This window comes from Theobroma cacao, chromosome 4 (genome assembly GCF_000208745.1).
Source record: "Theobroma cacao cultivar B97-61/B2 chromosome 4, Criollo_cocoa_genome_V2, whole genome shotgun sequence".
In the NCBI taxonomy this organism is placed as follows: Eukaryota; Viridiplantae; Streptophyta; class Magnoliopsida; order Malvales; family Malvaceae; genus Theobroma; species Theobroma cacao.
The window spans coordinates 31,888,000-31,913,466 of record NC_030853.1 but is presented as its reverse complement, the minus strand read 5'-3'; the positions used below and the strand labels follow the sequence as shown (position 1 = coordinate 31,913,466).

The following is a 25,467-nucleotide window of genomic DNA, read 5'->3' as shown; positions in this document are numbered from 1 at the left end:
AGATCCATAAAAGCTGTCGGTGCGTTAGTTAACCCAAAAGGCATGACCAAGAACTCATAATGACCGTATTGAGTTCTAAACGCTGTCTTGGGTACATCCTATTCTTTAATTGTAAAACCCGACCCTATAAACACATGTCATGACATACATGCACTGAGTAGCATGTTATTACGCTAGGAAAGCTCCAAAGAATAGACGAAACCCGGTATTGTACCTAACGGTACACTTGAGTTGATTTAACCTCGAACTAGTTCAAATAGGAATCGTATGATGAAATTTAATATTTTTACAGTCTAGGAATGACTAAAAATAATTGTTCGGAGTTCGAGGGTTTATTTAGGGAAAAATTGAAAATTTTAATGTTTAAAGGCAAAATCGTCATTTTGCCACCTAAGATAATAATTTGATCAAGTCAAAAACAAGGCTCAAGCCAAAAACTAGTCCTCGGGGATACCTTGGTCGAGGCATCTAACCGAGTTCGCCAAGGTTGTTAAGATATTTACATGTTAAACACATGTTAGTTTTAAAAATAAGTCGTTCCTTGGCGTTGGCCTAGTTACACATTCATGTGGGGGTTCGACGTGAAGTGAGCTCTAACACTACTCCGGGAGTTACCCTCCTCGCCTCTACAATCGGAGTAACTATGCAATCGGGTTTACTGTACCCCTATAATAGGCAGTCTACGAAAACCCGTTACTGCAGTGACTAAACCCACCAATTTTAATAAAATTTCGACAGTATAACGTGGCTTTTATTTATTTATCCAGCCTGCATAGTAAAAGACAGCTTACATAAATTTCCAATGCAATTATAAAATATAGCCACATATACTCATATATCATAAGCCATTCATAGGAAAATATGATTTTTCAAGACAATTAGCAGCCTCCAATTACTCAATTTCATGATCAAAAGTTTCTTATTTCAGATAATCAACATAATATATTTATTTGTCGCATTTATTTCTAAAACATCAAAAGTCCCATTTTAATCTCATTTTCGTTTCATAAAATACATAATGAGCATTTAAAAATAAACTCTAGATAATTTACAATAATAATAGGTTTACTCACAGTTTGTACAAATTAAATGCTTTCTAGGTGTCCCGATCACTGTTCGTCGGGTACGACTTCCTTGCCTTTACCAGAAGGCTCTCCTCCTAGACACATTGCAAAAATTACACAATTCACCGCATTGATGCTAAATCACTATATAATTGACTTAAATCCTATACTAATGCATGGTATGAAATGCAATAGCCTAAAACGGCTTAAACGCGGTATTAACCTATTTTTTTACACTTTACCCGATAAATTGCTAACGCGCTCCATTTTAGCTCTAAATTGTCCCATTTTCTCTCCAACATTTCTAACCATTAAATATCAGCCAATAACCCTCTAAAATCACCAAAATCAGCTCACTTTTCTCGAAAAATTTGGTCAAAATGGGACATTAACTTGATTAATTTTTCACTTTGTTTTTCTATCACATTTAACCATTTTTCATCATTTTCTCTTCATTTCTCTTAGAATAAAAATCAGTTCATCATCATTGTACACCATTGAATATTCGGCCAACGGTGGGTATTGTGAGAATCTCATGCTTTCTTGCCCAATTTGAATTCTATATACATTTAACTAACTAAAACTACCAATTTAACTAAGAATCAAAACAAAAAAATTTCAAAATTCTTCCCCTTGAAATTCGGCCAGCCCTTGGTATCACTTTTTGATCTCTCTCCTCAAGCATGCTAAATGGAAACAAAGGCATAGGAAAGTTAGAAATCAAGCTAAAGTCAAAAAATCTTACCGTTAGACGTGTAAACGGATAAAAAACGCGAATTCCCCTTTCAATTTTCTAGTTTTCCTTTGGTTTTTCTCTTTTCTTCCTTTCCTCTCTATTTTCTCTCTTATTTTCTCCTTATGGCCGACCATCACCTGATGTGGGGTTTAAATGGGCTGATTTTCCTTTAAAATATTATTAAATCATTAAAAAAGTGCCATGTGTCACTTTTCCATTGGCCCGTTTTTAAAATTTCATCCTTTAAACTTCAATTTTTCACCAATTAAAATACCATAGTTATTCAAACCAAAAATAAAAAATCCTATGATTTTGACAAGTTTTGGGTGGTGAAAATTACAATTTTACCCCGAGCTGATAAAATTACCGTTTTGCCCCTATGTTCCAAAAATTGCCAGAATTGAAAATTTTCACTTTCTATCATTAAAATATACTCCAAATAGTTAATCTTGGTCAAAAATTTCACTCCATGATCAAATTATTGTCTTTGGTGGCAAAATGACGATTTTGCCCCTAAACATCAAAATTTTGAAATTTTTCTCAAATGAACCCTCGAACTCCGAACAATTATTTTTAGTCGTTCCTGGACTGTAAAATATTAAATTTCATCCTACGATTCCTATTTCAACTAGTTCGAGGTTAAATCAACTCAACTGTACCGTTAGGTATAATACCGGGTTTCGTCTATTCTTAGGAGCTTTCCTAGTGTAATAATATGCTACTCAGTGCATTCATGTCATGACATGTGTTTAAAGGGTCGGGTTTTACAATATCATCATATCACCCTTTCATTAGAAGCATTTACTTAGAATGTTTCCAACAATAGTTCGTGTCTCGGGTGGCATCTCAAACCCGGACATCGGTAATCAATTCTTGTTATTTAATTATCACTTATGATTACACAATGTGGTTTTCTAAGATAAAGAGTCTATGCAGCCTCCTGTCTATAATCGGTGTTGCAGTCATGGACTATAAATAAGACTCTACGTTGACTCCACTACTCCGCTGTTTGACATAAGAATATCCTATGACTCAACTAAACCTAGGGCTCTGATACCACTATTGCAACGACCTCTCCCCGGTGGCTACTGACGTCCAAGACTTCCAGAAAAGACCCGCCAAGTCTCGAACAAGCCTATCTAGAATTTGGTCGTTAATCCACTACATTCAATCACCATATAATATTGATACTTTCATATACTAAATTGAACCATAAATATAAAAATCAATACAAACTTTTTCCTTTTATTCGTAAGTATATGCATTAAATCTATAATCTCCAAATTAATGCTTATATAAAAATTTAGAATTCGTTTACAACTTAACAAATAAAATGCTACGACTTGACCCCTAACAGCGGAGCTACTCAAAATAAAATGTTAGGAGATGCCTTTACTTATTCACAGTGGACCGAACGCGTCACTGACTACGCGCTAGGTTGATCCCTATCTGCAAAAGGAGAAACAAAGGGGTGTGAGTCCCATTGACTCAGTGATAATCATCGACTCAGCGAGTAGGGCGTAGATGGGAAACAAGCAAACGACAGATCAGTTGAATATAGAAATGCAGGATCATAAAAGCAATTTGTTTCAAACGGGGATTTGTGCCTTATATAAAAATAAAAAATTTCTTATAAAGTATAAATAATCGAGGTAATAAAATTTTCGCATCGAAATATATTAATAATCATTTTCGAATCAAATCAATAAAATTTAGCAAACTTCCGCGAAACTAAATAATATTTAAAATCATGCACAAATCATAACTCGCCCCATATGCGAGGAATTTCAATTTCATTTCACAGATAAACAAATAGGGAAATTGCGAAAAACCGTTTAATTCTATTTCCACCATACAAAGAAATATAATTCATAATATTAAAACTTATTTAAACTCATATAAAACCATTACATTTTTGTCAAAAATAAATAACATGGCTTATGACTTTCTTAAAAACTTGGCTCGTGTCAAAAATTATTCTCATACTCAGTCGTCAGGGATACCTTGGCTAAGGGCTATCCCAAACCGAGTCCGCCAAGGCTGTTAAAAAGTTATGTACGCATAAATCATGTTTTTTTTTTTATTTTGAAAACATAGTCGTTTCTTCATGTTAGCGGAGTTCACCATCACGAGGTGGTTCGGCGTGACGTGAACTCTATCAATACCTCAGGAGATACCTTACGCGCCTCTCCGACCGAGGTACATATATATATCCGAATTCCGTGCCCCTCTAATAGACTGGTCCACAGAATCCGCCCACTGCAGCAAGCTAACCCACCATACAATAAAATCTCAACCGCATGACATGGCAATTATATCACAATCCAGCCTATCAAGGCAAATAACAGTTTATACACTTTCAATACAAATACCAATCCAGCCATTCATGCCCACATTATCATAAGTCATTCGATTCGAAATACACTTTATAACACAACAAGTAGTAATCTCTAATTACTCTTGAATTTCTTGGTTAAAAATGAAATCACCTTTTAAAAAAATTCAAATTTGATCTTCAAGGGGATATTTTAAATCTTTCTCAAAATATCGATCCCCACATCACGTTAAAACTCTCTTTCCATAAAATGTTCATTGTAAATATTTGCATGATATTTTATATCAAAATAGCATGGTGAATATGTAATAAATTTCATGAATACACCACACAAACAATAAGGCACAATTTCCTTTGATGTAAATCTTTTCGAAAAGCTTGATTCCTGGTTTAAAACACTTTACGTATAATATATATATATATTCCAAATGATTTCTAAAAAATAACTTACACACACAATTCCTTAAAATTCTATCAACGCATGCTTTCCATAAATTTTGCACTTCACATAAAATACACGTACATGTATATATATACGAAATTTTTAAAATTGACACCCCCTACTCACTTCATAATAGTGGGATATTACTTCACTATTGATTCGTACGCGTGTATAATTATTCCTAGTTGTCGGTCACATACTTCGTTTGGCACGCCTCCACGACAAACTTTCCTATCAACAATTTAAACTCAATATACTTAATCACACATTTATATGGGTAGCAACTTAATTAAAAATTTCCTCAGCAACTTGCATATTTTTCATCCAAAATATGCACAATATTAAACTATCCATAAATCTTAAAATATAACATTAACTTACCATTGGACCTTTTTCATTTCTTTATGACCTTTGGGCCACCTCTTCATGGGCTTCTCCATTTTCCTTATTTGGGCTAAGCCCAATTATTTTTATTTCTTATTGGGCCATGCCCACTTATTTTCTATTGGGTCATGCCCATTTATTTTTTTTTCATTTATTTTTTTTTTTTTCTTTCTTTTTCACTCTTTCATGTTTCTTCTTCTTTTTTTTCTTTCCAGCCCGTGGCTTCCTTTCACCACCGTGGCTTCCTCTCTTCACCATCATGGCTTCCTCTCTTCATCACCGTGGCTTCCTCTCTTCCTTTCCTCTCAAAATCGGTCACCAAAAGCCTCATTTTCTCATCCTTTTTGCTGCCATTTTTTGCTCTAAAATCAACAGATTTCTAGCTCAATTTCAAGCAACAAAACTCCTCAATTTTGGCAGCACAAAGCTGTCCAATTTTCTGTACAAATTGGCAGCAAACAGCTCCAATTTTTTTGCACAATTTTTCTGCACAAATTGGCAGCAAATAGCTCTAATTTTTTTGCATAATTGTTCTGCACAAATTGGTAGCAAATAGCTCCAATTTGTTTGCACAAATTGATAGCACTTTGCTGCCCTTTAATGGCAGCAAAACCTCCAAAATTTCCAGCTACAAATTCACACAATTTCAATAGCAAAAACTTTGAATTTTCAGCACCAAAATCAACCATAAAAACCTCAAAAATTTCAGCAATTAACTTAAAAAAAAATCAGCTTTCCTACCTCAAAATTTTCAGCTTTCTTCTTCCTCCAAAAATTGCAGCAAAAAGCTCTCTTTTTCTTCCTCAAAGTGCAACAAAACCATTCTCTTTACTCTTCCTCTCTCACGGTTCTTTCTCTCCCTTTTTCTCTTCATTTCTTTCTTCCTTTATTTTTCTTCTCTTTTTTTTCTTCACTAACCGACTTAACTTTTCTCTCTTCCTTTTTCTTTCCTCACATGGCCAGCCCCCACCTTCCTTTCTACACTCTTCTCTTTTGTTTTCTTTAGTTTTTTTATCTTTCTTTGATTCCTTTGTTCAACCGGCCATTCACTTCACTTGGTTCCAATTTAGTATTCTTTCAATTGACTTTGACTTTTCTTCATTCCCATCCTTGACTCATGTGGCCACCCATGTACATATAAAAATATTATTTGACTTTTCAACATCTTTTCTTCATTATTTTATCATCCATTTTATTTTCATTTTATTTTTATTTCTTCAAAACAATAAAATTTATATATTATGCCTTAACTTCATTTTATTTGGTACTCAATCTTTCAATTTTCGTATCTTAAAATTTGATCATTCCGACACGTTTAAAAATTCTAATTTCCTTCTATCTTCCTTTTCTTACACGTGTATAATCAAAATCTAGAGATCGCATTTCAACGCAGTGTCACCATAATATTTAAATATTTACTTACCCACGTTAGCTCGATTTAATAAAATCATGCTGTCACAATTATCGTCGTTTTCCTTCAAAATTCTTCTTTACTTCTTCTCCCCCACTTAAATTAGTCATATTCCATTTTTCATGACGAATTCCGACAACATATAAAATATTAATATTTTACTATTATTTTATTGAATAAAATATTATTTTATTTCAAAATTTTTCACTTGCCTTCTTTGGTCCCGAAGCGCATCATTGTATCTCGGTTTACTTTCGAATCATCATTTAGCTTACTAATTCTTCTCCAATGAAAATATTATTATTTAATTATTATTTTTGCACGCGCGAAGCATTTTATTATTGAACGTTCTTTTCATCTTTTGTCGCTCTTTAGCACGTCAATTCACATCAAATGATCATTCGTTTGATCAATAAGGTCTTATTTGTGTCCAACAAGGGTGCGGGGTATTACATATGTGGCCTTGATGAAGACATCAAGGATTTGAGTGAGTGAGATTGTGAGACCTATATAACAATCCAAGCCCACCACTACTAGCAACTTGAGCTTAAGCTTTTCAGGGTCATATGGTTTAGGTCCAAAAAGCTGTTGGGTCAGTGGTTGGACTTGGTCAATACAGAAAAACCCAAAAACAATATAACTTAAGAACCCACAAATACAAAAACTGAAAAACAACTTAATCCAAAAACCTAAAAACAACTTAACTCAAAAATAACTTAATTCAAAAACCCATAATACCCAAAATTAATTTAACTCAAAAGCCTAAAAAAAAATTAAACAACTTGACCCAAAAACCAGAAAATCTGAAAAACCAAAAAAAAGTAACCTAAAACCATAAAAATAAAAAAAAACCTTAAAAATCTTAAAAAAGGACATTAAAAATCTTTAAAAATCCTTAAAAAAATAAAAAAAAAACATTAAAATCCTTACCTTAAAAATCCTTTAGGTTTGTAGGTAAAAACAATATTCTCCAAATCCATTTTGCAAAAATTAATATATATTACTCCATAACAAAAGAAATAACAATTTTGAACATAGATGAAGCTATAGTTGTATCCTCCATAGACAAACTTCCTCCATCATGAAAAGATTTTAAAAGAAGAATGAAACACAAGCAAGAAGAAAAGATTTTAAAAGAAGTATGAAACACAAGAAAGAAGAAACAATTCTTCAAGTTTTGGCAAATCATCTTTGAATTGAAGAGGAATATAGGAAACAAAAACAAGTTGTTGTTTCTAGTGAAGACAAAGTATATGTTGTGGAGAAAGGACAAACCGCTAAACTTGTCAAAAAGAAGTTCAAATAGATTGCCAATGATCTGAAATTCAAAAGATGATCCTTTGGCAAGAACAAGTTGTTATTTCACTAATCCTTTAGTTGTTGGCTCCATTAGTTTTTGATGATAATAAAACATTCCTATTTGTTTATGTCTAATAATTCTACTTAAATGTGCAGGAAAAAGAATTATATGCCAATGGTAAATAAGTAATTTCAAGGGATATATCAAAAAGGTAAATGAATGAGAAGCCACAACAAATAAACAAAATAGAAGTCTCTTAGTTGAATAATGAAGGGTTAGTCAACTAAAATTCAAACCTGAAGTTGGCGGGCTGAAGAGTTTTGAGAAACAGAAAATACTTAGTCAACCAAGAAATAGGTTAGTCAACTAAGAAGCTACTGCAAAAAATCTTGTCACGACCCGATACTCCCCTCGAGCCTGTGACAACCGCCGCGACGTCCCGGTAGACATTTGTTACTCGGAGTGCCAATCGAAACCCCGCAAAGTTTTAGTACCATTTTTCTCATCTCCCTTGTGAGTAATCATCGCCAAAACCTCATTTTTAGAGAATTTTAAGCTTTTTCCCTTTCAAAATCGTGGAAAAATAATTTTCTCTCCACAGGGGCGTTTTCGTCATTTTTCTTCAAAATTTTTCAAACCCGACTAAAAATGTAGTAGATGAGTGAAAAACACATATTTCATGATTTAAAATAAATTTGAGTGTCTAAAACATTTATTAAAAATGATATTGCAACTATTTGAATAAAATAAAAATATTCAATAAAATATTCTAATTTCTTGTAAAACAATATTTATAGTCATCGGTAATTAATTTTTTTTTGTAATGTAAAAGCTAAATAAATTCATACGTACTACAATACATATAACCAAGATATGAAATTTACTTTACAGTGACTCATGGACCCACAAGGAACAAAAGTGCACAAAGGCAGTAAACCTACAGTTTTTGGAGTAGTAAAGCCGACTATAACCTTCGACGATATCAGCTATCTACACACTATCCTGAGCCTAAAATGGGTGGAAAGGAGGGTGGTGAGATTATATAATCTCAGTTAGTAAACAAATACCATCTAAAATATCTAAAGCCGAGTAAATGGAGACAATTAAAATAAATCATCATACTGTAATTTCATTACCTTTCAACTTATTTCAACCAAATAAACAACTAGGCTTATGATTTCCTGAAAAGCTTGCCTCATGCCAAAAATCATTCTCATACTCAGTTATCAGGGATGCCTTGATCGAAGGCTATCCCAACCGAGTCTGCCAAGGCTGTTAAGAAGTCATGTACGCATACATTATGTTTTTATTTTGAAAACATAACCGTTCCTTGGCGTTGGCTGAGTTCACCCTCACGTGGTGGTTTGACGTGAAGTGAACTCTAAAAGTGTTAGCCTCAGGAGTTATCCACTCGCGCCTCTCATACTGAGGTAAGATATAACGCGATTTACGATGCCCCTCTAATAGGCTGGTCCACGAAAACCCGCCCACTGCAGTAAGCTCATCATTATCCCACCAATCAATAAAATTCAATAACATGATATGACAATTATTGTAATTCACAGCCTTTTAAGGCTAAATACATCATTCATATATTTCAACACAAATACCAATTCAGCCATTCATGCAAATATTGTCATAAGCCAGTCAATTCAAACCATGAATTTACTACACCTCAAGTGGTCTCCAGTTACTCTATTTTCAAAGTCATTATTCAATTTCAAGACAATTTATGAAATCATGTTATTTAAACACGTTTTGTTTGTAAAACAAAACGATTTACCATTTAAACTCATTTTTAATAAAATCCACAAAATCGAATAAAAACCACTCTAGATAATTAAGACGATAGTAAGGTTACTCACTGTACTAGGAGTTCGATATACTCCTATTCTCGATCTTCGGGCACAATCTCTTTACCCTTGTTAAAGGGCTCACCACCTATACATCATACGTGACATGAATTTCAATATATTATGTCAATTTATCATAAACTATTTCAGGCTCTATAAATCTATATGAATGCACGAAATGTGATGCAAAATATCCGAATAGCTGTTTAAATATGGTATTCAACCTAATTCGCACTATTCTCAGTGTAATTGGCTAAAACCTCCAATTTAACTCCAAATCGATTTCTTTCACTTTCTACACTCCAATTATACTTAAAATACCTCAATGACTGTGAATATGATTCAATTTATAAGTCCGAACCATAAATCGCATATGTCTATACATTAGGTAAAAATTCAGATTTTCATGCCAAAATTTCCCATTAAATTTTTAGCCTCACCAATCATTAAATATCACCAAAATATCATGAAATATCATCAATTTCAGCCACAATATCCTCCCTAGAAAATTCTACCAATGATGGGTAATGGGAGAAAATGAATTTTTCTTGTTGGTTTGTTTCTAGACATGATAAACTAACTAAAAACACTAACATAACTTAGAATCAAATCAATCCAACTTCATTCTCTCTCCATACCCATTCCAACCAGCCATGAATTCACCATGAAAACATGAAATCCAACTATGAAAAATGAAAAAGAAAGCATGGGTAGTGTAAATCACAAGTCAAAATCAAAAAATTTTACCATTATTAGCTTAATCCCTTGAAATCCCACATTTTTTCTTCAATTTTCCCACCTAGGGTTCTTGTTTTTTTCCTTTCCTCCTTTGTTCTTCTTTGGCCGGCCATATCAATGAGAAATGGGATGATTTTGTATTAATTTTAAAGCTAAATATTAATGGTTATAAATATGTCATGTGTCACCATTTCATTGGTCTATTTTTATTTCTTAATTATTAAGCTTTCTCTCTCCACCATATAAATTTTTTCAATTATCCATGATAAAATTGGATAAAATTCATATGCTGGACAAGTGTTCTGGTGGTGAAAAATTACTGTTTTGCCCATGGGGTGGTAAAATTACCATTTTACCCCTATACCCCGAAAAATACCGAAATTACAATTTTTCACTTCTTAACCTCAAATCACACTTCAATAAGTCAAATATGATCAAAATGTTTGAAAAAAATTTCCCATTTTGTCCTGTAGTGGCAAAATTACCATTTTGCCCCTAAATAGTGAAATTTTCGGTTTGACTCCAAATTTATCTTTGAACTCCAAATCACCATATTAAACCATTCTGGAACTTTAAAATTCTTAATTTCCTCTTAAATTTTCTATTTGATTTAGTTCGAGGCTTAAATCAACTTTATTATACCTCTAGGTATAGTACCGACTTTTGTCAATTTTTTTGAGCTCTTCTAGTATGTAAACATTCAGTCAATCACATGCATGTCATGACAAGTATTTTACAGAGTCAGGCTTGACATCTTCTCCCCCACTTGGATCAACCATATGATCTTTATTCATGACTGATTTCGACATCCGGCTAAATATTAATATTTTAATATTATTTTATTAATAAAATATTATTTTATTCTAAAAATTTTATCTTGTCTCTTTGGTTCCCAAATTTCCTTATTATGTCTCAATTTGCATTCGACCAACTTTATTTATCACCATATCAAAGTATGGGGCATTTCAAATCTGGACTTTAAAACAGAATCAACTTAGTCGATCAAGAAATAAGTTAGTCGACTAAATGCACACTGCCAAAAAACTGAAAACAGAAGACAGAGATGACTTAGTCTACTAAGATGTCGGTTAGTCTACTAAAAGTATTCTGCCAGAAAATTTTAATCTTGCATTAGATGACAAATTAATGGCTAGAACTGCAATAAAACTGTTTCCAACAGTTAGAAACTGTCTAACACACTTCAGAGCTAATTTTCTAAGTATAAAAAAGGGTTCAAACGGCTAAAAATGCATTAAAGGTTTCCAAAAACACAAAAAGAGCTGAAAAACTAAAAAATACTTGCTGCTCATTTACTGCACTCAACTCCTATCTTTATAATTGTGATCTGCACTTCACTTTGTACCAATTAGATCAACCTTGTGATCATAGATACACTCTTATCACTTCTCTCCTTGTATTCTTAGAGTGAGCGAGTCACTCTATGGGATTGATTCAAGCTAGGATTGCTTGATTGAGTATAGGTTCTAACTTAGCCTTGAAAAGTTAGGTGTTGGGTTTTAGTTGATCTCGATAAAAACTATTGTGAAAGGTTTTGGCTAAGCTTGATAAAAGCCATTGTAAAGTTTGGTGAAAGCTTGTAAATTTCACCGTTCATAGTGGATTAGTTTGGAAAATCCTTGGTTGAATAATCAAGGTAGTGGATGTAGGTCTTGGACCGAACCACTCTAAATTCCTACGCATTGTCTACTTTGTTTTATTTTCATTGCTTTTCAAATTAGTTCTTCATCTTGCCAAGAGCCAAAAAGTGTTATTCACCCCCTTCTAGCACATTTAATTGGGACCAACATTAGCAACTCTTAGCATTTATTCATTATTCTAGCTTTGTTACCCTAATTTCAGTTTTAAGTAATTTTCAAATTAGATTACTTGGATAAAATTAGAGTGTTGAATTTTAGTAATTAGAAAAAATTTAGATACGATTCCTTGTGGAGACGATCAGCCACTCATTACTATTTTACTTATGTGACACGTATGCTTGTGTGTGTAAAATCATCAAGATGAAACTTCTGCATTATTCTTGAAACCTGTGGTTACCTATTTCTAATAAAGCAGATGAATTCTAAATTCTCTTGGATTTCTCTATTTGGTTGCAGATTATGTGTTCAAGGTCGTTGATGCTCTACCTGTCTTAGCTCATCCAATGATCTAGTTTGCAACTGGTGTTATGGCACTCCAGGTTGATATATGTTCTAGACTTACATTCTCTTTCATAACTATTATGTTCTGTAGTTAAACTTCTTTTTGTTCTTGTATGGTTATTAATGAATTTTGATTTTGCATAAGTTTAATTAAGTGACGAAGTTAGAAGTTTTGGGTTATTTAGTTTCATTCATAAAAAATAAAAAGCAAGTCCTCAACCCCAATGTTTTTGTCGACTTGTTAATCATCTCATATTGGTGAGATGAACAAGATGACTTTTGACAGCAGCTGTTCCACTTCAAAAGTCTACGAGCTCATTGTTTAAATGCATTCAATTTAAGTATTTTAATACATAAAACAAGCTGGGTTTCGACTAGTTTTTGGTTTGCTTAGGAATAATTCTCAATTAAGTAATGTTTATTAAAAAAATTATTTAACATAAGTGGGCTTAAAAATAAAAGAAGAAACCAAAGTTGCATAGGCAGGAGCCCACGATCCCTTTATCCTTAATGGGCTGCCCCTTTCCCCTCTCTTCTTCTTCTTTCCATTTTTTAATGGGTCTCTCTCTTATTTTCTTCTTCTCTCCATTTTTTACTTCCATTTGCTAGACTTCCCTTCTTCTTTTTTAGCTTCTTTGCCAAAACGACGTAGTTTTTCTTTTCCTAAAAACTAACCTCACCCTAGACATAAATGCCTATCTTTCCGCTGTTTTTCATAAATGTATCTCAGAAAGAGACGTACGATCAATCTGACACAGATGCATTTATCTCATTGACAATAGTAAAGAAAAGTTTATGTTATGGATGCACTAATGCTTCGTCCATCAAAATCTTTTCATTTGCGAGCATGCACAAATGATTACACTATGTCATAATTTTTTGATTTGGCAACATACTATGATATCCTCATGCTGAATATCATTTCATCTGTATAAATAGACGAGATTAGCTTATCATCATTTAGAGGCATTCAACCTTGTTCAAATCCAATTCACCATCATTTAACAGTAAACATATTTTCTAATATAAAAACAATTTCAAATAAATATACAAAAGACCATTAAAAATCTCTCCATTGATTTCATTTAATCACGGGGATTCCCTATAAAATAACATCTTAATTCTTCGACTCATAATTTCTAATTCCAACATAATTCCTATTCAACTCAAAAGCATCCTACGATCGGCCGCCGACGCGATCTCTACTAGTCTCGTCCATCACTTGAACACGATGAGATGATCAATCCCGCCATGCACATCATATCTACAAATGTCAATACATGCAAAACACCATCGGCGGGAAGCGGGCCATATCATGGATGATGCGAAACTAATTGAACAAAAAAAATTCAGGAATTGATGTGGCAGGCTGTGGACTTGGACTTGTCGAGAATCGACCACATGACTTGGACATCCTCATAAGCACATGCCTGCACCTCCCCATGTAGATCCATAACACGGTTTTCATGCCCTGCACCCACAAAATAAGTACCTGTATATATATATATATATATATATGTAAGCTTGTGACTGATGCTGATGCAAATACATGGGAATGGATGGGGTGGACAACTGGAACCATAGCCAATTAATTATATACATAACACAGACATACCTCTTTGTGACTTCTTATCCCGTGGTTGCTGATTGAAGAAAGTGCAGGCTTTTTTGAACTGGGATGTGATGGTTTTCTTCCAAGAAGCCATAGATTCCTGCGTGCTAGTTTTACGAATGGGATTGTGCTTTTTGTTTTGCTTTCTGCTCCTCTCGGCAATATGACTGGATTTCACTCTCACTATTGGCCTTTTTAATTTGGTCAAAGGCCATTATATAGGAAGGCGAGAGAGAGAGAGAGAGATAGGGGCAAGATCCGTGAGATGAGCTAAGAGGAACATCACTCATTTTTTTATGTTTTTTCCTTATCTCAAAGGTTCTTCCATCTCCGCCGACCGCACCTAAGCACATGGTGCACGCTCCCAAACACAACTCTACACGTGAATGCCTTTATTTTTTTGAATGTCACGTCTAAAAGTGACCGCCACCCCACCCCCCCCACCCCCCTTGGTAGGCCTCCCTTCCCTTAATTACCTGCCCTCTATGCTCGTTTGATGTGACAATAAGATAGGGTATGCCATTGTTCTTATTGAAACGGGTACGCGGAGAGGCTGCTTCACGTCCCCGTTAAGGAGAATGATCCTCTCACTCATCCAGGTTGCGCTCCCATTGGTTATCCAGCAAAAAAAAATATACAAAGCTGTTATGGCGTGACTCGCATTTCAATATTGACTAACAGGAAATAACAATATGCCTTTTCGCAAATGCCCCGGTCATCAATTTCTTCAATGCTAGCCGCTACTGTGACCATGACTTTAGTACTCCTCTTTTTTGAGATAAAAAATAAATCATGATCGTCTTCATCCTTTGCAAAGTGGAATTATTTCCCTAGATCCAGTTTTTGGGATGAAAACTGACAATTTTCTGCATGTCAATATGCATTCATTGTCCCTGTAGTCCTGCTCATCCAATGCATACATATTGCCAAGAAGAGGCATTGAATATGAGTCACAAGCACTGCTGGTCGTCCATTTCCATGGGGGGAGGGGCAGGCAATGGGCATGTGATGTCCACATGTTTCAGTGGGAATGGTAAGACTCAGTAAGACACCCATATCAATGTGGGCCCAAACTTCAACAATATTAATTTACTATCCAATCCAAAATGTTATTTAACTCAAAGGTTCATACTTTTTTTTCCTTGTTGGCCAATAAAAATTAATTCCTTAAGGGCAATAAGATTTAGCTATCATTAAACAAAAAATTTAAACTGATGTACAGTTTTTGGTACATTTAATAGAATTTAATGAGAAAATGAATATATATATATATATATATTCGTGTCAAGAATTAATTAAAAATAATATATTTATACAAAATTAAATCAATCATTGTTGAAATTTTTTTATAATATATAAATTACGACATCTATTTTAATATATATAACATTAGCATGTTTTCTGAGCTCGTTTAACGTCACAGATGCGGGTTCTTTAATTACCCATACATAATTCCATACATATTTAATGATAGTACATTAGTTCACAATGCTATTAACAATCATGTGAAACGAATCTGCATTATTAATTAAGGTTAATTCCCTTACTTTGATGCGGTGATAATAAACACTATGGTATGTGATATATAGTTATTTAAAAGTACATAATTAGGGTTCATCTTAAAGCAAGGCAAAGCTTATCCAGTTACGTCGGAGGCAATGGTTATATAATACAATAAGACATAATTAACACTTGATGTAATCTTTTGTCTTCAGCATCTCTCTGAAACGCAGCAGTGCATCCCCTTTCTATCCTGCCTGCTTGCTTCTGTTATTTCTTGTTCCCACGCAACATATGCAAAACTCACAGCAGATCACTCATAAATCATTGTAATTTGTTATATAAACAAATAAATATGATTGGTGATATGCCTGAGTGCCAGTGGTTTCACATGTTTCAATAAAATTAACTATGGAATCCTCGACTCGATATCAAAGATTCCTTTGTTACTTTCAACCACCAAAGAGTTACTATAATAAGCAGAAAATGAAGACATCAATTTGATGGTCGGTTTCTTTATCGGTCCAAAGGGAAGTTTTTTCTTGTTTATGTATATATATATATATATATATAAACATACATACATGTTCAACCGGCCTTTTTAAGTTGTTTTTTTTTTCTGGTCAATTACCATGTAACTGAGTTTTCAGTACTTGATATATACTATGTTTCTTTGTTAGAATCTCAAAGTGGTTTCTGTGATTCTGTGCGTGTACCTACTACATTCACGGCTAGCAACAGGCCTCCCATACATAAGGTACCACCAGAGGCGCTTCAGATAACCTACTCTCCCTCTTATCTTTTCATTCTTCCTTACCAGTAATACTAACTCGACCGCCCAACGGTTTGTTTGGAAACCTAGTGTCCTCATTGTGATCGTCTTTGCAGAGCCCATATATAGGTTGCTCAGTCTAGCAATCATCTCCCCCAGTTTTATCTTCCACAATACTATTCCTGAAAATTATCTCAGGCTCTTTGACGTTGAAAGATAAGAAAAAATAAATAAAAATTGTCTGTCGAAATATGGAGGAGGTGAGGGGATTGCACCCACTTGCAAGGAAAGTTATCACTCGAGAAATTTATTCAAGCTATATATGTGCATGTAAGCATACGGTCATTTTAAAAAAAAAAAATGGAAAAAGTTGTAGTAAAATTTTTAGTCCTCTAGAATTTTTCATGTAATTGCTGAAGATTAACGTATTTGCGATTTCAATCTCATTTTTTACCCTACGTGCAATGTTATGTTCACCAGCTCCATAATTAAATATGGGGCTTTTGTTTTGTTTTTTTTAAAATAACTATGAAGCTTTTACCTAAAGATGTAAAAACGGATCAATGCCAGTTGCTAAACACAAATAGATACTTATATGGAGTTTTAATATTTTGAAAAAAAATTCCCCTCATCATTGAAAGTTGAAATGAAGAATGTTAAGCCAAGTTGAAGTACCAAACGTACAAAGGATAAAAGAAGAGGAATAACAAAATAATAGATGAGATTATAAATTACAGGATTGATCTAGCAACTAAACAGCAAGAGTTTGACACTCGGGGTCGGAAACTCGAGTTCTGAATCTGTCAATGAAGGCTGAGGCTTTGCGGTCGATACCTGGTTCTGCCGTCCAACGTCTTCCATCTTCATCGCTACGCCATATCCTTCTTACGTAGATACCCTCCTCGCTCATGTCGTCCCCTCCATTTGAACAACAGGATGTGAATATACTGAATATAGAGAAGGAAGAATGTTTCCTCTGCTTGGTGTAACCTGAACCCATCACTCTCTTCTCCTGGCTACTGGCTAGGTTGTCTTATTATTTGTTAAGGTAACAAAGTGGACTGTGGGCTGGTGGATCGAGCACTCACCTTTTTAAGTCTTTCACGCAGCTTCACTACTGGTCTTTAATTATGCAGGCGGGGTATGCTATGGCATGAGACATCTCTCTTGCATTTATACTAATTAAGAAGAAAGGAACCACTTACCTTACGCATTGGATGGGGACTCTCACGAAGTTGTTGGATGGTCGAGATTCACTGATTTGACGTGCTAATTAAGAATGCATATCATGGCTGTAAATCTTGAACAAAGCATATATGTTATAGTCCTCTGCTTTTATATCGACCCAAACAGTTCTCTTTCTCTTTCTTTTTCTAATTTCTCTGGTTGGAATCGTATCCTCTACTAACTTTTATTACTTACTGCTATTTCTCTCCTTTCATTCATAGTTTAATCACAAAAAGCTCCCCCTAACTGTTTCTCTAAAGTATTCCCTACGGCTACCAAACTTGCTTCCATCACTAGTTTATTACTTCTTTCTTTCTCCACTTCTCTGCTCAGTTTTCTTTCCTTTCCTTTCCTTTACTCCTTGTCTATTTATTCTTTTTTTTCTTAATTATGTGGTGGAAGTAGTTCACATAGAATTATATATTTAACTCGGTCATAGGAAACATGAAGGAAGCACATGAGACATGGCTAATTATGCAACCTGTTTGGACTTAATTTGGAGTACTCGGATCCCTTGTATTACCATACTGATTAGAGTACACATATGTATCTACTTTATGAGTTTGATTATTATATCAAAAGTAGATTTCGGAAACATCCACGAACTTGGATAATTTAACTGTAAAGAGCCCCAAGAGAAAATTTGCAAGGGTCTTGTATATATCGTGTGTCAAATTATAAACATAGCAAGGTAATAACCTGATTTTTTAAGATTTTCTCAAATTAACACCACTTTACTTCACAGTTCACCCTTATCTTAGCTATGTATCAAACTCCTTAATATCATTGTATTACAACAACTTGCAAGTGAGAATTTGGCAAACAAGTTTAAACATAGGACATGTTTTATTTGTCATTTGATTTAAAGATCTCTTTTCCATTTTTTATTTTCTCCAACATATATGATTACAGCTAGTAACCCATACTTTTGTTTATTCTACTGTTCAGCACATATGGAATAAAGTTCAGCCGGTACTTTGTACTTGGGGATATTTTTGGAAAGGAAGAGGAGGAGAGTTTTTAACATAAAAGATGGAATAACAAAATCCCAAAAAACAAGCTTCTGGGTGTTCGGCAGATAGCTTTCTTCCTTTTTCTTAAAAGATAAAATAAAATTTGAACTGCACTTTTGGGATGGCACTGGCTGTAATGGCCAGGATGTTTCCATAGAAAGTTCTTGTCCCTTATCCCAGCAGTGCATTCAAGCTGTCTACCTTTTTGGCACCTGAAAATGCATCGGCTGGAGCCAGAGTTTGGTATGCACATCTAACATCTTATACATACTTTAATACAAAGCATAATAATATCCTTCTCTTTTCCTTTATTATCAGTTTAATCAGTAGCATTATACGATTTCTTGTTGATCGCGTCTTTAATATATTATTTTATTTTTTCTCTTCACCAGAACCAAAATCAAAGAAAAGCCCATCAGTGTTAGGTCCACGGCTAATACAAGAGGAAAATATCACAGGCGGTAGTGTACTCAAATAAAGTGCTTTAGTTGGATTTGGTGAATTATATAACGAAGGAGCATATATGGTAATAGACAGACGATTTGGTAAGCTTCCACTTGACTTAGGTAGGCACCAATGATTGTCCTCCACAGATTCTCTACAATTACGTGTGTCACATTATTGTACCTTGTCAAACTGATAATAAGCTCACAGGATTCGGCAGCCCATTTTAATCCACTATATCCAACCTTACTATTGAATTTGTTGATCAGGTTAATTTGTGACTTGTGAGGGGATTCGCTTGCGCTGAAACGAAGGGAAAATTCCTTTTTTTTTTTTCTAAACGAACAAAAAAAACCCTCCTCCTTATAAATATTAAAACACCAAAACTTCTACCCTGTTACTTGAAAGTAAATCTCTGTGTCGGGTCCATATGCCGCACTTATTCATTCCATAAACTAACTTCTACCTTGTTACATTTCCGAAAAGAAAAAATAAATTTAATGAAAACAGAGCTGTAGTTCTGGCGCTTAAAAACAATTAATTTACACTCCTAATTATTAAAACATTCTGCTCTTGCTTGGTTTGAGGTAGATACAAGGCTTCTGCTATATGAACTAGGAAAAGACAGTTTGAAGTATCATCATGAGGCTTACAAATTTAAGTTTATCCGGATCCTGCTGCGGAGCCAGAATGAAATAAAAATTAAAGACATAGAGTAGAGATCAGTTGCCTCACAAGCATGAAAAGGTTATGCTACAATTATTCAAGCGAATTTTTTGAGCATGGGAAATTAAACACGGCCTACTCCAGATACCGTAAATGCATGGCACATGATCAAGTTGAATTCGGCAAACAGCAATATTCATACACGGGATTCGTGAAATCTCTTGATGAAGTCAGAAGCTCTCCTGTTAATGCCAGGTTCAACTTCCCAATAAATAATGCCTTGATAGTCACCCGCTGCATTCACAGCATCATCATCTGCTGTGTCATATGATGATCTCCTGCAGGAATTGAAGATGTTGAGGAAGATAAAGCAACATGATAGCTTTCTCCCTCTGCAGCGCCTTGTGCTACTTCCCATGGTAAAAGTATTGTGGATACTGCAACTTGCTAGCAAGTGCAGCTAGCTGTGGTTTGTGCGCTGTGGATGCCTTGCTCTCCGTTGTGGCCGCAATATATACAACGCATAAGGACAACCCTTGGGGGAATCCTTCTCAAAACAGCCCAAGCCATATACTTTAAAACAAGTTAATATTTGAAAATTCACAATTTTGTTTTTAACCAATTTAAGTTGCCACCTAAGAAAAGATTGCTTGCACGGCAAATGAAAAAGAGTTCTCCATTTATTTATCAATAATAGTGATTAGAAAATGTTAAAGTTAAAAACATGGGTAATCAAAACAGAAAAATTTTAATAAAATTAGAGTAGAGTAATCATTGATGTAATTTGTTCAATATTTTGTTTTCTTAATCAAAAGCACCTTGAAAAGAAGCCAATAAAAATATTTAAAGTTGACAAGCCGAAGTAAATGTGGTTAATTAAAACGTGTCATTGAACGACACCAAATGCAACAAAATATTGGACACTGTTACCACAATTTTGTTAGATATATGTACAAGGATAATATAGGTGGAAACTACATTGAAAAGGTTTCCTTTGTCCATATGATTTGGCTACTATATTTACTGTGACTGGGCAGCCCATGCCCACTACCAAGAATGTCTAGTTTTCTGTTAGAGATAAAGAGTAAAGAAGACCCACATATGTGAAGCGTGTTGAAGTTAAGCATGTGATAAATTACGGACTTAAGTTAATTGGTCTAGTTAATGCTTGTTTGGTTTGATTTTTTTTCAATTTATTTATCTCTTAAAAATAAAAGTTAGATCAAAGATAAATTTTGAAAAGTTCTTAAAAAAAGTAACTTTTTTTTAAAAAATAAAATTTTGAAAAAAGAGCTTCAAGAAAAGCTCACGTGAATAACTTTTCTTTTTTCTTTTAAAAATATAAAAAAAATTTATTTTGTTTCAAAAATATTCTCATCTGTTAAAAATAATTACAATATTATTCTCTAAAAAAAAAAAAGAAATACCCTTTATGATAATTTTAACTAAAATTATAACTTATAAAAAAAAATTTACCAAACAACTTTAGCTTAATTTTAAAAGTTATTATTTTTTATAAAAACTTCATAATAGCTTTTAAATTAGAAAAAAGTCAGACCAAACAAGCTCTTAATCTCTAATTAGTGTTACATCCTTATTAGCTACCCAGAGTTAGCATTTTGTTCTTGTATATTGAGCAACACTGTAACAAAATGGGTAATGAGATGAAATACCCCTTTTTTTAATATTCCCTCTGTCACATTTTAAATTCAAAATTTTAAAATTTAAACGACATTATGTATACATGAGATGAATTTTATAAATATGTAAAGTAACAATACTATTCTAAACTAAATATAATATTTTCAAAATCTTCCAAATTTACACTTACAAGGCCACACGTCCATGACAAGAAATCAGCCTGCAATCAATTTCCTCAACTCCACAATTTTGGGTAAGATTTTGGCATGCTAGTGAGGACTGTTGAATTTTGATGCATCAATAACTCTTATACGGAAAAACCCATTTTGGGAAGTAAATTTTTCCAACCTGATTCATCTGTCTCTTTCATAACAGTATAGTTTCGATTCAAATTATCAATTATCTTTGATAGGTGTCTAAAGAAGAAGACAAGAAAGGTTAAAGATTCATTTTAGGAATGGACATGTCAACTTAATTAAAATGCCACGCCAGCATTCTTAATAGTTAAATATAATAGTATTAGAGTTAGGGGTTAAAATTAATAAATTGACAAAGTATAAAAATTTAATTTACATAAATTATTATATAATGACTAAATCTGTACTTTTGTAAAGAACGGGAACTAATTATATATACTATACCAAATCTAAATTCACATTGAAGTTAACTTTTAAGATGTGAAAACACAAAAAAGATATATCAACTCACTTACTTGATTTGATAAAAACAAAACAAAATGACAAGAATCAAAATCGTCCATAAGCTTATTAATTCAAAATACTCAGAATTAGAAACCAACACAACTAACTTATCAAACAAACTATGACTCCCTGTTGGTCCTTTCAAATTCAATGCATTTAAGGTGTAGCACCTCTTTTGTTATTTAAAACTAATTTTAAAATATTTTTCAACATTTAGATTGCTTTTCTTTAATAATTTATAAATACATAAAATATTCAAAATTTAGAAACTATATAATTCAAATTCAGTAACAAATATGAGGTTTTGTGAAAATATATCAAATACTAATTAAAAACTTAAGACATAATATTTTAAAAAAACCCCTAAACTATTCAGAAAAATTCAATAAGCATTTATATATTTATTGCATTCAATCAAGTTTTTATACTTTTATTTTGAGCTAAATAAGGTTTTATATTTTTATTTTGAATCAAATAAACCCTTAAGATTGATTATTACCTTAGTCAAAATGCCATTTGTCTATCTTTGTCTCGTAATGTTGACGTGAAATGTTAACATATCATAATCGATGATAATATAATATGTTGATATATCATAACTAATGATAATATGACATTTTAATTTAACATCATGTGGCATTTTTCACCCTCCACATCAACGTCATGTGAATATAAAATGACAAGTGATATTTTAACTAATAATAATTAGTCAATTATTAGTTATAAGGGTTTATTTGACCCTAAATATAAGTATAGGGATTTGATTAAATACAATAAAAGAATAATGGCATATTTGAATTTTCTTTAACTTTTGCAAATTGTTAACAACTTTTTGGAAAAGTGTCAATTTAAAAATAATTTATTAATTAAATATTTATTCATGCAAAAATTTACAAAAATTCAAACAATTCAAATTTCTTAAGTTTCTATCAAAATAGGTTGACTATTGGTCAAAAATAATTTTCAAAATAATTAAAAATGAATTTTCATAAATTTTGAAATTTTAAATTTTCATGGTCATTTGGTCTAGTTTAAGCACTTATAACTTAAAACCCTAAGTTGAAACCAGAGGTGAAATCTATACCAAATTGAACCTTACGTATCATAATTTAATGAACAAATTCATTTCAGTAGCAAAGATCATCGAAAACATAACTTTCAAAAGCCAAAATTCACAAAATCATCATTGAAATACTCAAAATTTTTTAATTTCAGTTTCAACTAGACAACTTTGAGCCTTTAATTCTCTTAACATCAAAAATGTCTAACTAAACCATTAAAACTAAAATGAAGAACTCTTTTCATACTACAAAAACCCTCAAAGAATCAACTCAAAAAGTTACAAGAATGTGAAGTTCTAGTGATTTAAAGTTGGATTGTTTAAACTGTGAAAAAATAGATTTTTAATTAACTTAAAAAAATTTTATCTCCCAAACTACTCAACCAAATGAGGTACTACAAAAACTATAAGAAATATCTTTTCAAGACCTTTTCATTAGTACCCATCGTACTATTGAAAAATCATCAAAGTAATACTGATTTTGAACAAGAATTGAAGAAATATAAGCTCAACTTTCATATTCTTAAAAAAAATGGACTCTTTATGTTAAATCAAGCTAATTAAACTACCCTTACTATATATATATTTTCTAATAAGTCCCCAATATAAAAATATTCTAATATAAGCCTAACTATTTATAAATGAATTCAATAATGAACTTATTGTCACATTTTGAGGTTTTATAGATGTTCTAATGGAATTGTATTTTGGGTTAGGGTATTACATGCTTTATCTTTGTTGGGTGTCAGTTCATTGTGAAATAAGGAAATTCATTTTTCCCTTTTTCTAGATTCCTTGGTTTTGATCTCCCGTTCTCTATTTCTGATCTTTCAGTTCATCAATTGATTCTTCAATGGTACATTCTACTTCAAAAGCTTCAACCTCACTAATATAAGATATTCAATTGCGATACTACATCTATCATCCCGACCATCATTGTTCAATAATGATAAACCCTAAATTGACCTCATCAAACTATACATCCTGGAGCCATTCATTTCTTCTGGGCTTATCCATTCAAAATAAATCGAGTTTTATAGATGGATCTATTTCTGTGTCTGATGAGCGATTTGTCCCTTGGAGCAGATGTAATAATTTAATTGTAGCTTCGCTAATTGAATCGCTATCACTAGCAATTGCAACGAATGTCTTCAACATGGACTCGGCACAGGAGATATGGGTGTAGACACTTAACTTTTAATAGACAATAAACCAAAAATTAATTGATTTGATAATTAAAATATATATATATAATAAAACCATTAATTAAAAAAAAAGGTACTGGCAGGGATGCCCTTGCCAGTACCAAGCAAACACTATAGTGCTAAACGTGAAAATCGCGTCTGGCAACATAGTGGGAGGACGCCTCTGCCAGCACCAAACAACCACTACAGTGCCAGACGCGAAAATCGTGTCTGGCAAAGTAGTGGGAGGACACCTTGCAAAATCCAAAAAGTGTGAGTATAAAGCAGAGCCAAAAATCAACAATCGCGGGGGGGAAGGGGGGGTGGAGGAGACAACAAAAAAAATAAAAAATCCTAACTTTCTAGCAACCCAAATACCTAGCCACAACCAATACCCTATATTCACTAGCAACCGGGGAATCCAGAACCAAAAAAAAGATACAAAAAAAAGGGATTTTAAGGTTTGGGTTGTGTCGTTGGTCAGAAAGAGAGAGTTTGGGGTCTTTGTAATGTCTGTGGGGCGTTTAAGTCTGGGTTTTGCTGTCACCGGATAGGAGGCTTGGTTTGTTGTGCCACCGGTGAAAGGAAACCGACGTCGACAGTGAAGGAAAGAGAGGGATTCAGGTTTCTTAGATCTGAATCGCCGACAGGGAAGGAAGTGAGAGCTGAGTTTGGTTTGCCGTCGGTCGGTCATTTCGGGGTAATCAATCTGAGATCCGGCCATCGAGAGAGAGAGAGAGAGATATTCGAACGGTGGGCATAGGAACAAAGAGAGGGAGAACCGGTTGGGCAAAGAAAGAATAGATCTAGGCGGCCGACCGACGAAGGGTTTTAGAGAGAGAAGCCGGCGCTGGTGGTGGGGTTCTTTTTAGAGTTAGGTTTGATTTTTAGAGAGAGAAAAAAGAGAGATCCGACGGTAGAGAGAGAAAGTGAGAGGGGAAAACGAAAAGGGAGGAAAGAAAAGAAGTTTAAGTAGCTAGGGCTGAAGCATTAAACGACGTCATTTTGGCCAGTAGGAGGCAGCTGAAGCAAGGCACTAAACGGTGCGTTTTGGCTGGAGGAGGAGTGGGCTTTTGGAGCTATTGTGGGCATCCGTGGGTTCAGTTTTGAGCTAGTCCAAGCTCGACCTTGGTATGTTCTGGGCTCTACAATTATTGGGCTTGAATCCTTGATGCCTATTGTGAATGCTTTGTCTTTTTTTATTTTTGTTTTATATATTTATTTA

General features: G+C 33.5%; 1 protein-coding gene and 1 long non-coding RNA gene across 2 annotated transcripts; both read right to left on the bottom strand.

The window, feature by feature from the left end:
- LOC108661529 lies at positions 4,599-5,091 on the bottom strand. Its single transcript, XR_001927379.1, has 2 exons — positions 4,959-5,091; positions 4,599-4,808 (listed from the first exon to the last, which is right to left on the bottom strand). It is a non-coding gene; the product is annotated as an uncharacterized LOC108661529 (long non-coding RNA).
- On the bottom strand, positions 13,413-14,291 carry LOC18603790. Its single transcript, XM_018119149.1, has 2 exons — positions 14,038-14,291; positions 13,413-13,914 (listed from the first exon to the last, which is right to left on the bottom strand). Exons 1-2 carry the CDS (start codon positions 14,126-14,128, stop codon positions 13,772-13,774), a joined length of 234 nt encoding a protein of 77 aa, XP_017974638.1. The 5' UTR covers positions 14,129-14,291; the 3' UTR covers positions 13,413-13,771.